Source organism: Chlorocebus sabaeus, chromosome 2 (genome assembly GCF_047675955.1).
Source record: "Chlorocebus sabaeus isolate Y175 chromosome 2, mChlSab1.0.hap1, whole genome shotgun sequence".
In the NCBI taxonomy this organism is placed as follows: Eukaryota; Metazoa; Chordata; class Mammalia; order Primates; family Cercopithecidae; genus Chlorocebus; species Chlorocebus sabaeus.
Genome location: NC_132905.1, coordinates 2,183,708 through 2,205,879, shown reverse-complemented (window position 1 = coordinate 2,205,879; position 22,172 = coordinate 2,183,708). Strand labels below are relative to the sequence as shown.

Below are 22,172 nucleotides of genomic sequence, written 5' to 3'. Positions count from 1 at the left end.
CCCCCCGCCCCTCCTAGCTGTGCCCAGCTCATCTCCACCTGTGAGAGCAGAAGGTGTAAGCGCAGTCTCCAGCCCCCGGACTCCACGCACAGGGCGGCTCAGCCTCTGTCCTCACAGAGAAAGTTCTTTCTCCCAGCTCTGCTGGGGCTCAGCTACAGATTCCAACAGGTGGCTCAGAAACCAGTGCCTCAGCAGAGCCAGAGTGCAATCTGGCAGCAGAATCTAAAACTGGAAAACTGGGGAAAAATAGGCAAAACAAATACAGATAAATTTGTTTTTAATAAAGGAGTTAATTTTCTTTCAATCCTATATAAAACAATAGCAATTAAAAACTTCATTTTTGAAAGTAAAATATTTACATATGAACAAGTAACTGTGCAAAATTTACATGAAAAAATGGAAAGACAGGGATTTCCTAAAAGACAAAATAAAAGGTGTAACAGTTCTCAGGTGTTGATAAAAAATACTGATCAGCGTTCAGTTCGCACGCGCTGGAATTAAAGTCTAATGTGAGAACTCACACGGAGAAAGCCAGAGTATTTACAGTCATCAAAGTACTATCAATAGACAATTTCATACAATAACCTCTGAAAATAGAAAGAACCAATTAGTATATTTGCAATAAAAAAATAGGTACAAAGAAGGGGCTTTGCTCTGGACGTCTGTAAAGTCGGCCCAAGGCTTGCATACAGTCTCTTAGCAAAATAATTATAGTTTACATAGCCATTTCTATGTCATGTGCCAAAAGTTATGTACAATTACTGACAAAATACACCAACCATTTTTCAACACTTGATTCACACCGAGAAACAGTCTTTTGATGATTCTTCTCAACTTTGATTTTATTTAATCTAGGTTTTCACTTTTAGCTAAAAAACACAGTGCAAGTAAAATATATTTATGCTGAAAAGGTTTTCATCTCTTTTAACTTTACAGCTTTACAAACTATAGCAAATAAAATGCATTTGTACAGATGCTGACCACACATTCAGAAGGAGCCCACCTTTGCTGGGCCCCGCCTCTACCAAGCAGAAATGCGATTACACTCTGAGGTGGGGGTGCTACGATGAATTGTGTATTCCTCCAGGATTCTCAGCGGAGCGGAGGGGAAGGGCTGGGGGGAGAGGGGAGGCAGGGAGAGGGGAGGGGACAAGAAGGGAGATGGGGGGGAGAAGAGGGGAGACGGGGAGAGGGGAGGGGAGAAGAGGGGAGGGGGGGAGATGGGAGGGGAGAAGAGGGGAAGGGGGAGAGAGGAGGGGAGCGGGGAAGAGAGGAGGGTGGGGAGAGAGGAGGGTGGGGAGAGAGGAGGGTGAGGGAGAGAGGAGGGTGAGGGAGAGAGGAGGGTGAGGGAGAGAGGAGGGTGAGGGAGAGAGGAGGGTGAGGGGGAGAGGAGGGTAGGGGGAGAGGGGAGGGGAAGGAAGATAAATAGTCTAAAAAATCAGTTTGCTTTGCTAACTGACTATTACAAAAATAAAATAAAATGAGGTCATCGGCTGTAGACATACACCTACACAGTAAGTTAGGTAGAACTAAACCAAAATGCACAAATAATGCAGAAACTGCTATGAGTTGACAGAGGGCAGCTAATTATTTGCTAGCGATTCCATCAGTCTTTATATATGGCTTGTTTGGCAAGAAGGCCACTCAATCAAGATGAGTTAAGATTTAATTGTCCTTTAAGAGTATCCACAGGCCTTTGTGTTCTCTCCGTTACAGAAACGTATTTTCTTTCAGACTGAAGAGTTGATTTAGAAACAGGAATATAAAACTGTTCCATCGTAAAGAGGTGGCTGTTTTTTAAACAATATCCCATTTGCTTGTTACAAAAAGGCGTAATCTGCAAATATATAAAAAGTCCCCAGGCGTCCTCCTGTGTCACTTAAGGAATGCTTTGTAGAGCAGCAGTGAATGGCTTGTCTCACGTTCATTTTCTAAACAAAATATGAGGTCCCTGAGGTTGACCCGCGTGATTCTTTGTCGCGTGAACTGTCTGGGGGCTCCGACCCCCGAGCTGCCTGGGACCACCGAGCCGGGGCCCGACCCCTGGTGACAAAAACGGAGAAGACAGGGTGTTAGTGGGGCCCAGAGTGGGGCTTGAAATGGGGGCCTGTGTGTCTGAACCAAGCACCCCGATTCCAGAGGAGGCCAGGCCTGGCATGGGCTCCCTCCGGTAGGCCCACAGCTGGAGCTGAGGTGCTGTCCCAGGGCCCTGCCAGGGCAGGGGCAAGGGCAGGAGGCCCCATACTGTGCCTTCAGGACAGGGCACACTCAAGACACTGCCCAATGCCCCACAGTGCTCAGACCTGCTCCTGGGGCTGAGGATGGACCAGGGGGTGGCACCCACCCAAGGCAAATGTCTGAGCGGCCCCAGGGCCACCCTCCATGCGACCACAGCTGGACTGCGTGTGGACTCAGCTGGGGTACAAAAGCCACACTGGGTCCCTGTGTGTCATCCTGCCTGGCTGCTGAATTCCCGCACTGGGAGGGCTGGGGTCGGCTGGGACTGGGCATGCTAGGTCAGCTGCGAAGGCTGGGTGCTCAGTGGCTCCCACAGTGATCCCTGGGCCTCTGGCTGGGCCCTGCTGCACAGACTCTGCCTCCGTCAGCCCCGCCAGGTGACCAGGTGCCTCCCGAGCTGCCTCAGATGTGTTCCTGCTTGAAGAAGCATAGCTGCTGGGTGCCACCTCTTGTGGAGAGCTCTGGTGGTTTCAGCTGATGACACGTGCACGACACCGCCTAGCGGGGCACACGCCACACACACACGACACCGCCCAGCGGGGCACGCGCCACACACACACACGACACCGCCCAGCGGGGCACGCGCCACACACACGACACTGCCCAGCAAGGCACGCGCCACGCACACACACGACACCGCCCAGCGGGGCACGCGCCACACACACACGACACCCCCCAGAGGGGAATGCGCCACGCACACACATCGCCCAGCGGGGCACAAGCCACACACACACACACGACACCGCCCAGAGGGGAACGCGCCACACACACACACGACACCGCCCAGCGGGGCACGTGCCACACACACACACATGACACAGCCCAGCGGGGCACGCGCCACACACACACACGACATCGCCCAGCGGGGCACGCGCCACACACACACACGACATCGCCCAGCGGGGCACGCGCCACACACACACACGACATCGCCCAGCGGGGCACGCGCCACACACACGACACTGCCCAGCAAGGCACGCACCACACACACACACGGCACCGCCCAGCGGGGAATGCGCCACACACACGACACTGCCCAGCAAGGCACGCACCACGCACACACACGACACTGCCCAGCAAGGCACGCACCACACACACACACACGGCACCGCCCAGCGGGGCATGAGCCACACAACTCCCAAAGGCTGTGGTTTCCCCATGTGGCATGAAAACTAAGGTCTGCTCTGATGGTGAAAGCCGCTCATGTATATTTAAGTACAAAGATTACAATGGCATCTTTACAGCACATTCTCAACCAAAGTTAAGACGCTGGAAGTAGCTGATTCTGCTGTGCACGCCACTGGGAGCCCTGCCGTGAACAGCCACAGGCAACGCCTGGGCTGCCCTGATGTGGCACCCCGAATCCCGTCCTTCCTCCCATCCCCGCTCTGCCACTTTCAGTTCAGGCTGGGAGCATGGCTGCCTTGTGTGATGGCATGCAAGTGTGACTCCGACCCACTACATTTTCTTTATTCCTGTGAGATTCAAACAGAAGAGGGCACCTGTCTCCCTTCAGACGCCCTGCACTGTGAGGGCCCTTCTTCAGACCTACCCCGGGTGCCTCTGCTACTGAAGCCTCTGCGCACTACTGAAGCCTCCGCGTGCTCCACACTAGCTCATTACAAACTGATCCTCACCTGAGGCCAGGCCTCCCAAAAGAGAACTTAGGCGGGGCGAGTGACAGTTTGCAGGGTGAGGGCAGGGCTCTCACACGCACCACCCTAACAGGCTGTGCGACCCAGTGACACCTTCTATAAATTCCAGACTGTGTTTGATGCTTCTACCTTCAAAATAGTTCAGCTACCAAAAAAGAGGACTGGGGTGAAGGGGAGACGCTCATCCCAGGTGCGCAATTTAAGGGCTGCTGAGGGTCAGAAATCAAGATATTCTAATGCCAAGTGTCAGCACCAATCAAGGGAAGGGGCAAGACCAACCAAGGGAGGGGGCGAGACGGTGCCTCCTCGGGGCTGAGGCCACTCCCAGGTCCCAGCGCACTGAGAAACTGATGGCAGGCCCTGCTTCTGCGCCAAGCTCTGAAGGTGCACTATGAATGAAAAACATAACTTCTCCAGATTGAGTTTTATAAATACAACTAAATTTTTCTTAAATCTAAAAAAAGAAAAGAAAAACGCAAATTAACCTGATACTCCAGTTGCCTCTCTCTACACCGCACACTGCTGCCTTCTGCCCAGTCCACCTCGCCCCAGGGAGGAGGGGTCCACACACTCTGTCTTTCCCATAGGGTCTTTGCTCGCAGAAATCTATGTGGATTCTGGCTACCGCAGAGGGTCTGCTGCTAAACTGCTCTGAAGATGGAGTGGAGATCTCGTGGGAACCTCCTCCTCTCTTCTCAGGACTGGGGCTGCCATTGGACCAAGGCCTTCTGTGCCCAGCCCACACGGCAGTGGCAGCGGCTTTCCTTCCTAGGTTCATCCAAACCCCTCATGGGCTGTGCCCGTGGTGGGCGCAGCAGCCCGGTGGGGGGTGGCAGTCAGGGACTGGTCACGGAGCCTGCTGGGAGGAAAGTGCTTAGTGGGGGCTCCCAGCTCCCATGGGACACCTGAGGACGAAGTGCCTGCGGGGACCAGGGCCAAGGCACCCATGGCCACTCTAGAGGGACTGTGGCACATGCAGGTGCGACGGCCACTCTAGAGGGCCTGTGGCCCATGCAGGTGTGATGGCGCCAAGCAGGGCCTGGGACGACAAGGTCCACCAAGGCCAGCGCCGATGTGGAGCCCTGGGGGCCTCGGCGTAAACAACTCCAAACACAGGGGCTTGGGGTTTTTTAGGTGCAGGGACTGGGATTAGAAAACGAGCAAGCAAACTAAAATCCCCACGACCCTGGACATACCACACGAACCCTCCCCCTTTACAGGTCTCCGCCTCTGAAACATGGCAGACATCCCCTGCCCCGTCACAGGGCTCTTAAAGGCACCAAATGAAAGTAGGCGATCTCTCCACTGCACACGCGCCACAGGGACTCAATGTCGAAGCCAAATGCAAAGAGTCGCCATCGGTGGAACCGCCTGGTGCAGGGTCTGTGCCGCCCGAACGTCAGGCCCCGTGCCATCAGCAGCGGGAGCAGAGCGTCTGCTCCTGAGGTGGGAGCCCCTTGGCCCGTCCTTTACTCCACCACGGAGCCCCAGCCGAGCAATGGGTGGAGAACGCTGTGCCCACAGCCGCCCGGGCAGCGGGTAACAATGGCCCGTGCCGCACACGCTCCAGCCAGCTCCGCCCCGAACGCGTGCAAGCCCTCTCCGTGCCTAACCATTTACGGGGTGTCACACACACGAGGCAAGGTCACTGGCAGCACATTTCGAAGAACAGCAGTAGTAACAAAAACACTCGGACACACAACTTAGAAAGTTAGCATCACTTCCGGGATGCTGAAGACAACATGGCTGCCGAGCTGACGTCTCCCAGCCTCTCTTCCACACACAGTTCAGCACAAGCAAGGAACACAGGTCTACACCAGCATCACCGTCGGCACAGGACGAGGGCGCCTAGACTTCACAATCACTGCAAGTCGGCGCACAGTCAATACACGCCCGAGCCTGATCCCGCTAGTGCCTCCCCTGCAAGGCCACGGTGGGGCGGGGCGGGGCGGGTGGGGTCCGTGGGAAGTCACTGCTGAAAGGCTAAGGCACCCCAAGTCCGAGCGCCTGAGAGGTGTCCAGGAAGGTCAGCACGGACCATAGGGCAGGGACCACGGAGCACAAGACGGGAAGGGGTTGTCAAGGCAACACGGCGTGTCGTGAGAGGAGCCCTGTGGCCGCTGGGTGTTGAGGCAGAAAAGAAGGAAAAGGGGAAGTTCGGGTCCCGCAGTCAAGGGCTGGGAGAACCGGAGGACGTTCGAGACCCGGACTTCCCATGCGGCCAGCAGAGGGCGCCAGGAAACCACAGACCTGGCAAACACCGCAAGGCCACCAGGAGGAAGGGACAGAGGCGTCAAAGCCACCCAGAGCCACGGGAAAGTCAGAGAGTCAGAAAATGGGGGCTCCACACACATCAGAAACCCACCCTGGAACAACAAGGAAACTAACAACACTCTCAATACAGGAAAATCTGAAGTGTGCACTTAAGGATATAAAAATCACCTCAAATCAGAATCTCAAAAACTAGGAGGCACATTTTTATAAAAACAATACAATTACAAATACAACACCAAAAGGAAGTAACAGCTGACTGAACTTAAGGAAGAAATGGAAGGAAGAGGCAAAATTATCTCTGAAATGAATAAACTGCCAACTGTTCAAGGAGGGGAGGCAGTGAAAATGCAGTAAGGAACCCACTAGAGACAGGAAGCCAAGAGGATGGAGCCAAGACACAGAAAGGAGGACAAAGGTCAGGAGAAAACAGGGCAAACGAGAGCTGGATAATCTCCCTCTCAGACGGAGTGGGACATTCACACCATGACATTTGCAAAAGACAGCAAACCCACACCCTGAGGAGACACTAAACCCCACACCCACCTGAGAGGAGACACCAAAATCCACACCTACCTGAGAGGAGACACCAAAACCCACACCCACCCGAGAGGAGACACCAAACCCACACCCACCCGAGAGGAGACACCAAACACACACCTACCCAAGAGGAGACACCAAACCCACACCCACCCGAGAAGACACCAACCCCACACCCACCCGAGAGGAGACACCAACCCCACACCCACCCGAGAGGAGACACCAAAACCCACACCCACCCAAGAGGAGACACCAAAACCCACACCCACCCAAGAGGAGACACCAAAACCGACACACTGAGAGGGCCCAGTGGGTGGCGGGACTCTGAGATGCAACCTCTTACACTAGGGGCTCTCAGAGCCGACAGCAGGGCTGCCAAGGAGGAAGAGAAGAGAACCCATGAAGGGGAAGGAATCAGCCTCCACGGTTCCTCCCAGCCCCTTCCCAAGGCAAGAACAGAAAAGACTTCTGAGCCAGCCAAGCCGCCTGTGCTCAGGGCCCAGAAACAGCCTCAGGAATGGGAGGAAGAGCCTCATCTACTGGGCGGGAAACTGCAGGGAAGAGACATTCTCAGGCTCCGAGTGAGGCAGAGGCAGGAGAGGGAGGCTGAGGACCAGAGTGTGCCTCCCGTGGAGGTCCTGTCACTAAAAGGCGGAGGAAGAAGCCACGAGAGCTCACAGATGCCGATGGCCAACAGTGGAGCTGCCGGGCCCGTGCAAACCGCTCGACTGCAGCATGAACAGTCCTGTGAGACACAGGAGACCAGGGCATCGTCAATAGTTTAAGTACAAAAGTAACCAGGAAGACACAGATACGAATCTTCCTAAATACAAAAAAAAAAAAAAAAATCAATTAAAAGAGCAAAGAATAAACATCAGAGAAAAAGAAACACAGCAAATATTTAAAATTCAGGCCAGGCAAGGCGACTCACACCTGTAAATCTCAGCGCTTTGAAAAGGGAGGCCGAGGCAGGAGGATTCCCTGAGGCTGGTAGTTTAAGATCAGCCTGGGGAACACAACAAGACCCCATTCCTACAAAATATTCTAAAAATTAGTCAGGTACAGTGCTGTGTACCTGTGGTCTCAGGCTACTGGGGTGGCTGAGGCAGGAGGATCCCTCTTAAGTCCAGGAAGTCAAAGTTGCAGTGACCTATGATCATGCCACCATACTCCAGCCTGGGAGACAGTGAAACCATGTCTCAAAAGATAAATAAAAATTTACCTAATTATAAAATATAATGATAGAGTCAAGACAAAACATGTCAATTATATCAATAAAGGCAAATAGGCTTAACTCATCTATTAAAAGAAAAACATTTTCAATTCGGCTCATACACTGAGACCAAACCATATGCTACAGAGAGACACAGAAAACAAAGTGATTCAGAACGTGAAAATAAAGGGAGGATCCCAGGGATTATGGGCTGGGGGACAAGAAAGACACCCAGGGTAACGGGTGTCACAAAGACAGATACTTTTCTAATGCAAAAAGTTACGGCTGCCAATGAAGATATGACATGTGGATATTAACGCACCAAACAACACAGCAGCCCCCACCAGTAAAAACGCAGGAGATGTGAGAAGACAGAAACACGCTAGTGGCAGTCATGGAACAGCACACCCGCCGCAGGACAGATCAAGTGGACAAAACTACGCCAGCAGCTGGGAGACTGAGCGACCTCATCATCGAGGGGCGGCTCGGGATGCCCACCTGCTCATCACGTGCCTCGGCCCTACGCACCCACAGCACATCCACAGATGCTGACTGCACCACCCGGACCAGCAAACACAAGAACTATGACAACACACGTGTTCCACATGTGAGGCTGGGAAAAAGTTGCCTCTCTCAAACGCAACGGGAGGACTTGACAAAACCTAACGAAAGTGCACACATACCAACCCTTCAACTCAGCAATCCCATCTCTCAGAACTCAGCCCCAACGGCAGGCCTCCAACAGAACGAAGACACACACGCACAAGGTTACTGTTGACAGCGTCACCTGTCACCGTGTCGGTAACCTAGAGGGTGAGAAGCTACGGGGCACCAGCACAATGAAGCGCCACCCAGCTGGGAAAGAGAAAGCTCTTGATGCAGTGACGAGGGCAGTGCCCGGGAACTCCATTAGCTGCAGAGAGCGAGAGTGTCACTGACCTGTGCTGCACTGCCAGGGAAGGAAAAAGACGCAGGAGCTCATCTGTTTGCACGGTAAGTGGAAACAGGGTGCAAAAATGGAGGCATGGGGGCAGGGCAGGAGGAGGGAGTGTGCAGCAGGAGGTGGGAGGGTGCAGCAGGAGGACAGTGAGCAAGGTGGGAGGAGGGAGGGGGCGGCGGGGGGAGGATGAGCGTGGTGGGAGGAGGGAGGGGCAGCTGGGGGAGGGCGAGCAAGGTGGGAGGAGGGCGGGGGTGGCGGGAGGAGGACAGGCATGGTGGGGGAGGGAGGGGGCGGCAGGGGGAGGACGGATGTGGTGGAGGAGGGAGGGTGCAGAGGGGGAGGGCACGGTGGGGAGGGAAGGGGCAGCAGGGGGGAGGGAGGGCATGGCAGGACGCCACTGCAGGGGGGACTTCTTTCTATACTTTTTTGTATAGTTCTGACTCTCGGGACCATGGCAATACTCCACCCCTCATGAACAAAAAAATCAAACGAGATTTGGAGGAAACCAACAGGAACACAAACAGTAACCACTGAACCCGAGCTGTGCTGCAGGTGAGTGACGGCCACACTGAGGGGACTGAACCCGAGCTGTCCTGCAGCTGAGTGACAGCCACACCGAAGGGTGGGCCGAAGTGGGGCCTGGTGGTGTCTGCCTGCAGTCCCAACTACTGGTGGGGGCTGAGGCAGGAGGACTGCTTGAGTCTGGGAGCCTTGGGCCAGCCCAGGACTCAGAGCAAGACCCTATCTCTAAAAACAAATAATAAAAATTTAAACATAAAAAGTAAAAATGAAAATAACAAAACTCGTCTATGTAACTTTGAAATGCACGATTTTGACCTGTGAGGTTAAGTAGAAGGGCTGCACAGAAATGCTACGCTCCAGGTCATCAGCACGTTTGTTTCTCACATGGCTTGGCAATCCCGAAGGCCCTGTAACTGTACGTTGGAACTGAACACCTCTGAATACCTAAGCACATCTACTGTGGGGATGAGAACCAGGTTCTCATGTAAGGCATGAGGGCAGCTAGAATAAGCCTATGACGTCAGACTAGATCCTGAGGCCTGAGGAAAAGTGAGAAGGCCGCTGTGTGCAGCACAGGTGCAGGTGCAGATGAGGGTTTGTGCGCGTGCACATGCCCCGGTCCACCCAGAGGCCTGGATGCAGGGATACCCCAGAAGCAATGAGCACACCTGGTGCCCAGAGGCTGGTTTCTAAATACCATCCCCAACCAAAGGAAGCACCATACCCAACCAAAAGAACCAATGCCCCTCCGAGCAATCGCAGAAAACGGAAGATGTGCCGGAACATTCTGTGGTGTCATAAAGTCACCAAATCCTCTTGTCATGTCACAAGGATATGGAACCAACCTGAAGCAGCTCATGATGGCCAGAGCAGGGCTGCTCAAGCAACAAAATAAATAAACGGTAGCAGTGGCTTGTTACCTACAGAAGAAAATAAATATCCATGCTAATATAAGCAAGTAACTGAATTAACAAGTGGGGGAAATAAGGGAGAAGGGGCAGCTCTCTCTACAGAATTCCAATTAATAAATGTAAACAGAAAGACAGAAATAGAAAGTTAGCATCAGGCAGACACCACAGCAGTCTCCACTGGCAGTGCCCTTGCAAACGCCCGTGCAGGGGCCAAAGGCCTGATAAGAAATGGTATTAGCAGCCTCCAAGTGTCTCCTTGAGATAATTACTAACTACAAAGAGAAAAAGAGTAACTTGACGGTGGAGAAACCGGCCATCCCCACCTTAACCAAGCTTCAGAGTCAGCAGCACCAGCAGCCAGGCGACACCACCTGCCTCCCAATACAGTGCTCTGAGGACACGCCAGCCAGCCCGCGGCATTCTAGCTGAGATTCTACAGCCTGGATGGCATCACGAGGAGATACCAGACAAACGCAAACTAAGGAAACGTCCACCAGACAAGGACCAGTGCTCTCCAGCATGTCAAGGCCAGCAAAGACCAGGAAAGACTAAGCAGCTGCCACCAAGCAGAGGAGCCGAGGAGCTGCAAGGGTCCCGGGGCAGGAAAGGACGTCGGGGACACTGGTAAAAATTCACTAAGGAGAAAATATTTGCAAAAGACACATCTGATAATGGACTGTTACCCAAAATATACCAAGAACTCTTGAAACTCAACAATAAGATGCTCCACATCCTCCATCACCAGGGAAATGCAAATTAAAACAAGATGCCACGGGCCAGGCGTGGTGGTTCAAGCCTATAATCCCAGCACTTTGGGAGGCCGAGACGGGCGGATCACGAGGTCAGAAGATCGAGACGACCATCCTGGCTAACACGGTGAAAGCCCGTCTCTACTAAAAAATACAAAAAAAAATCGCCGGGCGAGGTGGCGGGCGCCTGTAGTCCCAGCTACTTGGGAGGCTGAGGCAGGTGAATGGCGTGAACCCCGGGAGGCGGAGCTTGCAGTGAGCTGAGATCTGGCCACTGCACTCCAGCCTGGGCGACAGAGCAAGACTCCGTCTCAAAAAAAAAAAAAAGAAAAGAAAACAAGATGCCACCACACACCTACTAGAACGGCCAAAACCCAGAACATGGGCAGCACTGAACGCTGGCGAGGACGTGGAGAAACAGGACCCTCAGCCACGGCTGCTGTGAATGCGACATGGCGCAGCCGCTGGAAGACAGTCTGGCGGTTTCTTACAAAACTAAACGTACTCTTACCACACGATCCAGCAACCGTGCTCCTTGGTATCTACCCAAAGGAGCTGAAAATTCATGTCCACACAAAATCCTGCGCACAGATGTTTATACCAGCTTTCTTCATAATTGCCAAAACCTAGAAGCAGCCACGATGTGCTTTAGCAGGTGAGTGGATACAATAAACTGTGATACATCCACACACTGGAATAGTGCTCAGTGCTGAAAAGAAATGAGCCATCAAGCCATGAAAAAACACAGAAGAGCCTCAGGTGCATATTCCTAAATGAGAGAAGCCAGCTTGAGAAGGCTGCATCATTTCAACCACATGACATTCTGGAAAAGGCGAAACTATGGAGACAATAAGATCCGTGGACCAGGGACTGAGAGGACGGGAGGGATGAACCGGCAGAGCACAGAGGAATTCGGGGCTGTGGAACAACTCCACATGATATGGTGCTGGTGGAAACACGTCATTCTACAATTGTCAAAACCCACAGAACGTACACACCAAGAGCGCACCCTGATGGGAACTCTGGAAGCTAGTGAGAAGGACATGCTGAGGTGGGTTCGTGGATTCTAACAAAGGCACCACCCGGCCAGTGGGGGAGGCTGTGCACCTGCAGGGAGGAGTGTATGGGGAGTCTCTGTACTCTTCCCTTCCTTTTTCCGTGAACCTAAAACTGCTCCAAAAAAGAGTTTATTAATTTACTTAAAGTTAAATTCAGGGAAAAAAATCAAATAAGGTCTTTAGTGAACAGTATCATACCCATGCTTAACATGAGGTGAGACTGGGCGAGGGGCAGATGGAAACTCTCTGTACTATTTCTGTAACTTTCCTCTATGTGTAGAATTAATTCCAAATTACAAGTTAAAAACAGAAGACCTACCCTTAAGAGATATCCAAAAGGAAAAAGAAAAGAACTATTGAGCATTATCTTTGATGAAGAAAGGTGTCGTGTTAACTGTTACACAGATAACACACACAGATCCCCAAAGTTCACAAAACGCAAAATCTGAACAATTGCGAAACAAATGCTCCCCAGACAGATGCCGGCGCCAGTCTTCATCCACTCGGCAGCGCCTCGCCTGGGTCGTCCAGGTCCCGCTTTCTCGATACTCCATGAACCTCCCACCCCCACACCCTGGCCCTTCTCGTGAGTGAGAACTCACGAGCTCCCTTACTCTTCTTAGAGGCTACTCCGCACATGTTAACACTCACATCCAAAATTCATCAACGTGCCTTTCCCATCCAATCCCCCTCCTGGCGCAGGGACCCCAGCAGGCAAAATGGTAGGTAAGTTGGTTACACTGAAGAAAAAAACAAATACACTGCATGATGGGAACTAGGTTCCTCACTGTCTGAGAAAGAACTAATAGACAAGGATGGGGGAGACTGCTAAACAGAAACCCTGGCATGCTGGGCTAGGACCGCAGTATCAACACACACACAGGACCCCTTGGACATGGAAAGGCCACACCCTCCCCTACATGCATTTGGGTCCTGAGCTCTGGCTGCTGGCACGGCCTGGAAGCGGGGGCACCAGCAGTCAGCACACCAAGTGCCCAGATCCTGGCCTCTCACCACCACACTCCACTAGAGGAACCAGAACTCCAGGGGAGCTGCAGAGTGGGCAGGGAGAGTGCACATGGCAATAAGGAATGCTACAGACAAGGGACGCGTCAGAGGATACAGACTCCAGCCACAAGAAACTCCCACCAAGCAAGCCTAGAAATAATGAGTGCTGATCAGAGCCCACCAAACACAACAGGGCACTGCAGCGAGTGAGTGAGTGAGTGAGTGAGTGAGGGATCCTGGCACCCACCACTGCAGTGAGTGAGGGAGGGATCCTGGCACCCACCACTACAGTGAGTGGGTGAGGGATCCTGGCACCCACAGCACTGCAGTGAGTGTGTGAGTGAGGTATCCTGGCACCCACAGCACTGCAGTGAGTGAGTGAGTGAGTGAGGGATCCTGGCACCCACCACTACAGTGAGTGAGTGAGTGAGGGATCCTGGCACCCACCACTACAGTGAGTGAGTGGGTGAGGTATCCTGGCACCCACCACTGCAGTGAGTGAGTGAGTGGGTGAGGGATCCTGGACCCACAGCACTGCAGTGAGTGAGTGAGTGAGGGATCCTGGCACCCACCACTACAGTGAGTGAGTGAGTGGGTGAGGGATCCTGGACCCACAGCACTGCAGTGAGTGAGTGAGTGAGGGATCCTGGACCCACAGCACTGCAGTGAGTGAGTGAGTGAGGGATCCTGGACCCACAGCACTGCAGTGAGTGAGTGAGGGAGGGATCCTGGACCCACAGCACTACAGTGAGTGAGTGAGTGAGGGATCCTGGCACCCACAGCACTGCAGTGAGTGAGTGAGTGAGGGATCCTGGCACCCACCACTACAGTGAGTGAGTGAGTGAGGGATCCTGGCACCCACCACTACAGTGAGTGAGTGAGTGAGGGATCCTGGCACCCACCACTGCAGTGAGTGAGTGAGTGGGTGAGGGATCCTGGACCCACAGCACTGCAGTGAGTGAGTGAGTGAGTGAGTGATCCTGGCACCCACCACTACAGTGAGTGAGTGAGTGGGTGAGGGATCCTGGACCCACAGCACTGCAGTGAGTGAGTGAGGGAGGGATCCTGGACCCACAGCACTGCAGTGAGTGAGTGAGTGAGGGATCCTGGACCCACAGCACTGCAGTGAGTGAGTGAGTGAGTGAGTGAGTGAGGGATCCTGGCACCCACCACTGCAGTGAGTGAGTGAGTGAGGGAGGGATCCTGGCACCCACCACTACAGTGAGTGAGTGGGTGAGGGATCCTGGACCCACAGCACTGCAGTGAGTGAGTGAGTGAGGGATCCTGGCACCCACCACTGGAGTGAGTGAGTGAGTGAGTGAGGGATCCTGGCACCCACCACTACAGTGAGTGAGTGAGTGAGGGATCCTGGCACCCACCACTGCAGTGAGTGAGTGGGTGAGGGATCCTGGCACCCACCACTGCAGTGAGTGAGTGAGTGAGTGAGTGAGTGAGGGATCCTGGCACCCACAGCACTGCAGTGAGTGAGTGAGTGAGGGATCCTGGCACCCACCACTACAGTGAGTGAGGGAGGGAGGGATCCTGGCACCCACCACTGCAGTGAGTGAGTGAGTGAGGGATCCTGGCACCCACAGCACTGCAGTGAGTGAGTGGGTGAGGGATCCTGGCACCTACCACTACAGTGAGTGAGTGAGTGAGGGATCCTGGACCCACAGCACTGCAGTGAGTGAGTGAGGGATCCTGGCACCCACCACTGCAGTGAGTGAGTGAGTGAGTGAGGGATCCTGGACCCACAGCACTGCAGTGAGTGAGTGAGTGAGGGATCCTGGACCCACAGCACTACAGTGAGTGAGTGAGTGAGGGATCCTGGCACCCACAGCACTGCAGTGAGTGAGTGAGTGAGGGATCCTGGCACCCACCACTACAGTGAGTGAGTGAGTGAGGGATCCTGGCACCCACCACTGCAGTGAGTGAGTGAGTGAGGGATCCTGGCACCCACCACTGCAGTGAGTGAGTGAGTGGGTGAGGGATCCTGGACCCACAGCACTGCAGTGAGTGAGTGAGTGAGTGATCCTGGCACCCACCACTACAGTGAGTGAGTGAGTGGGTGAGGGATCCTGGACCCACAGCACTGCAGTGAGTGAGTGAGGGAGGGATCCTGGACCCACAGCACTGCAGTGAGTGAGTGAGTGAGGGATCCTGGACCCACAGCACTGCAGTGAGTGAGTGAGTGAGTGAGTGAGGGATCCTGGCACCCACCACTGCAGTGAGTGAGTGAGTGAGGGAGGGATCCTGGCACCCACCACTACAGTGAGTGAGTGGGTGAGGGATCCTGGACCCACAGCACTGCAGTGAGTGAGTGAGTGAGGGATCCTGGCACCCACCACTGGAGTGAGTGAGTGAGTGAGTGAGGGATCCTGGCACCCACCACTACAGTGAGTGAGTGAGTGAGGGATCCTGGCACCCACCACTACAGTGAGTGAGTGAGTGAGGGATCCTGGCACCCACCACTACAGTGAGTGAGTGGGTGAGGGATCCTGGCACCCACCACTACAGTGAGTGAGTGGGTGAGGGATCCTGGCACCCACCACTACAGTGAGTGAGTGAGGGATCCTGGCACCCACAGCACTGCAGTGAGTGAGTGAGGGATCCTGGACCCACAGCACTGCAATGAGTGAGTGAGTGAGGGATCCTGGACCCACAGCACTGCAGTGAGTGAGTGAGGGAGGGATCCTGGCACCCACCACTACAGTGAGTGAGTGGGTGAGGGATCCTGGCACCCACCACTACAGTGAGTGAGTGGGTGAGGGATCCTGGCACCCACCACTACAGTGAGTGAGTGAGTGAGGGATCCTGGCACCCACCACTACAGTGAGTGAGTGAGTGAGGGATCCTGGCACCCACCACTACAGTGAGTGAGTGAGTGAGGGATCCTGGCACCCACAGCACTGCAGTGAGTGAGTGAGCGAGGGATCCTGGCACCCACCACTACAGTGAGTGAGTGAGTGAGGGATCCTGGCACCCACCACTGCAGTGAGTGAGTGAGTGAGGGATCCTGGCACCCACCACTGCAGTGAGTGAGTGAGTGAGCGAGGGATCCTGGCACCCACAGCACTGCAGTGAGTCAGTGAGTGAGGGATCCTGGACCCACAGCACTGCAGTGAGTGAGTGAGTGAGTGAGTGAGGGATCCTGGACCCACAGCACTGCAGTGAGTGAGTGAGGGAGGGATCCTGGACCCACAGCACTGCAGTGAGTGAGGGATCCTGGACCCACAGCACTACAGTGAGTGAGTGAGTGAGGGATCCTGGCACCCACCACTACAGTGAGTGAGTGAGTGAGGGATCCTGGACCCACAGCACTGCAGTGAGTGAGTGAGTGAGTGAGTGAGTGAGGGATCCTGGACCCACAGCACTGCAGTGAGTGAGTGAGTGAGTGAGGGATCCTGGACCCACAGCACTGCAGTGAGTGAGTGAGGGAGGGACCCTGGCACCCACAGCACTGCAGTGAGTGAATGAATCCATGAGCGAACGAATAAACCAACGAGGAGGGCGGAGCTCTGCTTCCCAGCAGAAGGCAACCAGCAGGTAACAGAAGGAGTTGCCTGAAGCACCCCCACAACTGGGCACCCCGGGGGTGACACAGGCAGGCGGTTAACGACACTGAGGCCGTGGGCGGGGGCGACACAGGCAAGCGGTATACGACACTGAGGCCGTGGGCGGGGGCGACACAGGCAGGCGGTTAATGACACTGAGGCCCTGGGCGGGGGCGACACAGGCAGGCGGTTAACGACACTGAGGCCGTGGGCGGGGGCGACACAGGCAGGTGGTTAACGACACTGAGGCCGTGGGCGGGGGCGACACAGGCAGGCGGTTAACGACACTGAGGCCGTGGGCGGGGGCGGGGGCGACACAGGCAGGCGGTTAACGACACTGAGGCCGTGGGCGGGGGCGACACAGGCAGGCGGTTAATGACACTGAGGCCGTGGGCGGGGGCGACACAGGCAGGCGGTTAACGACACTGAGGCCGTGGGCGGGGGCGGGGGCGACACAGGCAGGCGGTTAACGACACTGAGGCTGTGGGCGGGGGCGACACAGGCAGGCGGTTAATGACACTGAGGCTGTGGGCGGGGGCGACACAGGCAGGCGGCTAATGACACTGAGGCCGTGGGCGATGGCGACACAGGCAGGCGGTTAATGACACTGAGGCCGTGGGCGATGGCGACACAGGCAGGCGGTTAATGACACTGAGGCTGTGGGCGGAGGTGCAATAAGGGTGGGGCATCTGCGTGAGGTGGGAATATGTGAAATACTAACACAGCCATGGGAATCAGCCACAATGCCGTGGAGAAACACAGCCCACAGCAAGTGCTATGCTGGGGGTGTAGCATCAGTGCTAAGCACCCAACCGGGAGGGCCGCTTGGTAGCCACCCAAGGTATCGGCCACATGAGCACTTAGGGTGCTGGGTATCGTGTCAGAACAAGGATTAAAGTGTACATATTTAAAAACTACAGAAGTGCACACAAACACACATGGCATAGCGGGGAGGAAGCAGGCCGCGCGATGCTCACACACTGGAGTCCGCACGGAGCTCACTGCTCTGCTCTTGCAACTTTGCTGTAGATTTGAAAACTACTTCAAACTAAAATAACAACATTTTCAAAGTTAATCTATTCTGGAAGATGATGACAGGGGTAGCATAGTTTCTGGATCTTCCCAAAGTTCCACATAAAAGAGCAACTACAAGCAAAACCAAAAACCAGCAGACAATATTTAGAACAAAACCGATGAAGATGAACCACAAGCAGCCATCACCTGCAGGACGCTGCAGAACCAGACCCCAATGGGCCTGGACTCAGGAGCCAGCAGACTTCCTGGGAAGAGCGGCAGGTCCCTCCGAGAGCCACAGCCAAACCTGGGGCAGGGGACCACCAGGGAGGGCAGCCTGGCCACTGCAAATGCCCACACTGACCTGCCAGAGCTCCTGCAGCACAGGGCCTCACGCAGGAGAGAACCTGCTGGCAGTGAATCAGTACTTAGTAGGACAGGGACAAGGAAGGCAAAGAAAGGTCCAGATGCTCGGGAGGTGCACAGAGCCCCAGAGCCCCCGAAGCTGAGGACTCCTGTTCTTAACACCACGCAAAAGTCACTGCAGAGGAGCGCCACAGTCAGCCAATGCTAACACCGCGCAAAAGTCACTGCAGAGGAGCGCCACAGTCAGCCAACGCTAACACCACGCAAAAGTCACTGCAGAGGAGCGCCACAGTCAGCCAACGCTAACACCGCGCAAAAGTCACTGCAGAGGAGCGCCACAGTCAGCCAATGCTAACACCGCGCAAAAGTCACTGCAGAGGAGCGCCACAGTCAGCCAATGCTAACACCACGCAAAAGTCACTGCAGAGGAGCGCCACAGTCAGCAAACGCTGCAAACCACGTGTCCTGTTACAAGTTTGAGAAACCTCAACTCACATTGAAATTAGCAACAGAAAAACATCAAGGTCAAATCCCAGACAGGTCACTATGGAAGAAAAAGAGGATAAGCAGCAGAAGCACGTCCCTACGGACCATAGAAGACCACAGAAGACCTCAGAAACACATACTGGAAACAGCAGGTAAACGGCAAATCACGCCTTAAGAGAAATGGAAGGCAAAAAGCACAAAAAATATAATTTTTTTAAAAAGAGAAAAATTAGGCCAGGCACAGTGGCTCACGCCTGTAACCCCAGCACCTTGGGAGGCTGAGACAGGCAAATTACTTGAGGTCTGGAGTTTGAGACCAGCCTGACCAACATGGTGAAACCCTGTCTCTACTAAAAATACAAAAAAAAAAGCCCAGTATGGTGGTGCGCACCTGTAATCCCAGCTACTCAGGAGGCTGAGGCAGAAGAATTACTTGAACCCAGGAGGCAGAGGTTGCCATGAGCTGAGAGCACACCGAGATAGAGCCACTGCACTCCAACCTGGGCGACAGCGGGAGACTCTGTCTCAAAAAATAAAAATTAAAAAAAAAAGGAGAGAGAAATTAGGCTGGACACAGTGGCTCAGCAGTATTTAGGGAGGCTGAGGTGGGAGGACTGCTTGAACTCTGGAGGTTGAGGCTGCAGTGAGCTGTGATCACACCACTGCACTCCAGCATGGGTGAAAAAGACCCTGTCTCTAAAAAGAAAAAAAAAAGAGAGAGATTTTAAAAATTAAGAGACTGTAAAAAGTGCTCCAGCAGGCAAAGAAGATACAACATGTGGAAAACGGGAATCTCTGAAGAAGGAAACAAGAGAACAGAACAAACACAAAGGATCGTTATTGCAGATGTTCCTAAGGAGACTTGAGACCGCACTGAAAGAACACAGCCAGTACTGAGAACACCACCCCAGCAGAATCAACCCCAGGACACACTCCACTGGGATGACCCAGTTTCCGAGGAAAAGGACACCCGGGGAAGAAAAACATGTGGCCTACGAGGGAAGTAAAATGAGACTCTCATTAGATTTGGACAGCAACACTTTAGAGAGGAAATAATCCAGAGTAACGTCTTTAAACACTTTAGGAAATACAACGTGAGCCAAAAAACAGACCTTCAGGAACAAAGGGCACAAACTCATCAGCAGGTGGGAACTTGGGAGTGGCTGTTCCCATGAAGCATTCCGAAAGAATCTAGCAGAGAATGAGATTTGGAAAAAACAAAATGACTACAGAGACACAGAGACAAATCACAGCATTAAACATGTCATTATTTATGGCACTAAAACTCAGAGGGCTAAAGGGAGACCTTATGGTGTGTAACAGCTAAACGTTCTGACAACATAAATACAGCACAAAATAAAAAACAGGGCCAAGGGAGAACGCACATGAATGACTTCCGGCTGTTTCTACCATCGGCAGGAGTGTCCATATTCTTATTCTCAGGCTACATCCAAAGTTAGGAGATATTTTAATTCTATCGTCTCCTACGTCCATGATAACCAGGATCTTTTTTTTCTCTCCCCTTCTCCTGCCCTCCCCTCCAACTCCCCAGTCCCCAAGCCTTGGGGCAGCCAAGAGCCAGAATTCTTACTGTAGAAGATAAAGACGTCATTTTGAACAGCGTAACTCCTATACTTCTCTGAATTTGAACTACCTGAATTGGAAATATGTATATAAACCCATGAGACCCTATTGTTTTTTTTTTTTTTTTTTTTTTTTTTGAGATGGAGTCTCGCTCTGTCGCCCAGGCTGGAGTGCAGTGGCGCGATCTTGGCTCACTGCAAGCTCCGCCTCCCGGGTTCACGCCATTCTCCTGCCTCAGCCTCCCGAGTAGCTGGGACTACAGGTGCCCGCCACTATGCCCAGCTAATTTCTTTTTGTATTTTTAGTAGAGACGGGGTTTCACCGTGTTAGCCAGGATGGTCTCGATCTCCTGACTTTGTGATCTGCCCGACTTGGTCTCCCAAAGTGCTGGGATTACAAGTGTGAGCCACCGCGCCTGGCCGAAACCCTGTTTTTACCACGTTTCCGAGCTCTGTTCACTGAAAAGACCACCCACCCCAGCGGCAATGGCATCCCTAGTCCCAGTGAGTGGTCTTCAAACACTGTTTCCCACTAGAAGAAAGCAGTTCTTGGAGAAAGGACTATTTTCAGTCTGAAACAGGAAAGGTGTAAGGTGAGCCTAACACATGTTAACGTCCAGATGGCCAAGGCATCAGCCCCACGTCCCAGCGTGACTCAGGAACCAACCTGTAGATGCTTCCACTGGCCAAGGATGGCGTAGTCTGAACTGCAACCAAAATGAGTACTGCAATAGATGGATTATGTGCAAGTCCTTGAGATTACAATGATAAAAAATAAAAACAATACACTAAAACATAAAACTACTGGTCACCCTCTGAGGATGACAACCAGTTGATTCATTATCTTCACCTGGGTATATGGAAGGAAACATGCGAGCATTTACCCTGCGTCTCCTCTATGAGCTGGACCCACCAAGCGGCCAAACAGTAGTGGAGGAAGAGTCTCCAAAAGAATATCCCGACGAGGAAGTGAGGAAGAACTCACAGACTAAGAGTGTCGCCATCTCCAACCTCAAGGGACTGGTGGCCCTAGGCATGAAGCATGACCAGCCACCACCCCCAGAGTGCACAGCCCAGACCTGTGTCCTCCCGATGAGGGGGCACAACAGCACCCACGGTCCTGCCGCAGGGATTCAGCCAGAGTTGAAGGAGTCTCTGGGTCCAGCCACCAACACGCAGGAAGTTCAGAGGACAGAGGAACAGGCAGAACTGCATCACAAGGGCACCGCCAGCAACCCTGACACAGGACACACTCCAGGCCAAACGACCCGGTCCTTCAACTGACAAGTTGTAAGGAAAAGAAAAGTGATGGAGGGGTGGGAAGGACCTACAAATTTTTTTAAATTTTAAATTCTGGTTTCCTTTTAAGTCAAGTTTAATGGGAAAGGATGGCAGGCTAACCAGTGTCTTGGCTGCACAACTGGGGACTGTCATGTCCTGGTGTTTCTTTCTGGCTTTGCCATAAAGTCAGAGCAGCAGTTATTTTTGGGGGGAAGTAAAAGTAGCTGTGATGTGGTGGGGCACATAAAGGTAGGGGGTCTCCCACTCCCAAGTGACTGGCACGTTCTAGTTTTTTTGTTTTTTTTTTTGAGATGGAGTCTCACTCTGTCGCCCAGACTAGAGTGCAATGGCACAATCTCAGCTCACTGCAACCTCCGCCTCCCGGGTTCAAGCGATTCTCCTGACTCAGTCTCCTGAGTAGCTGGGACTACAGGCACCTACCACTGCGCCCAGCTAAATTTTGTGTTTTTAGTAGAGACACAAGATGGTTTCCCCATCTTGGCAGACTGGTCTCGAACTCCTAACCTCATGATCCACCCACCTTGGCCTCCCTAAGTGCTGGGATTACAACATTCTACTTCTTGAACTGATGATGGGCTACAAGATCTACACCTCTGATAATTCAGTTAACCATAAAAGAAATCCAGGAAAAAAAAAGGCTAATCAATATCTTTCACCTCCCCACAAAATACTAGGAGTCCTTAACTGTAAGTGATCTTCTCAATATATGTTGTTGTTATTCAGAATTTCAATTCTTTCTTGGTTTACAACCACATTTGCAGT

General features: G+C 53.2%; 1 protein-coding gene across 1 annotated transcript in view; it reads right to left on the bottom strand.

Annotated features, from left to right (window-relative positions):
- Nucleotides 1–260: 260 nt before the first annotated feature.
- The window catches only part of TAF4 (TATA-box binding protein associated factor 4), a 90,810-nt gene continuing 68,898 nt past the window's right edge, over nucleotides 261–22,172 (bottom strand). Inside the window, exon 15 of the mRNA XM_008021752.3 lies at nucleotides 261–2,043. Within this exon, the coding sequence (XP_008019943.3) occupies nucleotides 1,876–2,043 (168 nt within the window). The 3' untranslated portion in view covers nucleotides 261–1,875. The remainder of the gene's footprint in view (nucleotides 2,044–22,172) is intronic.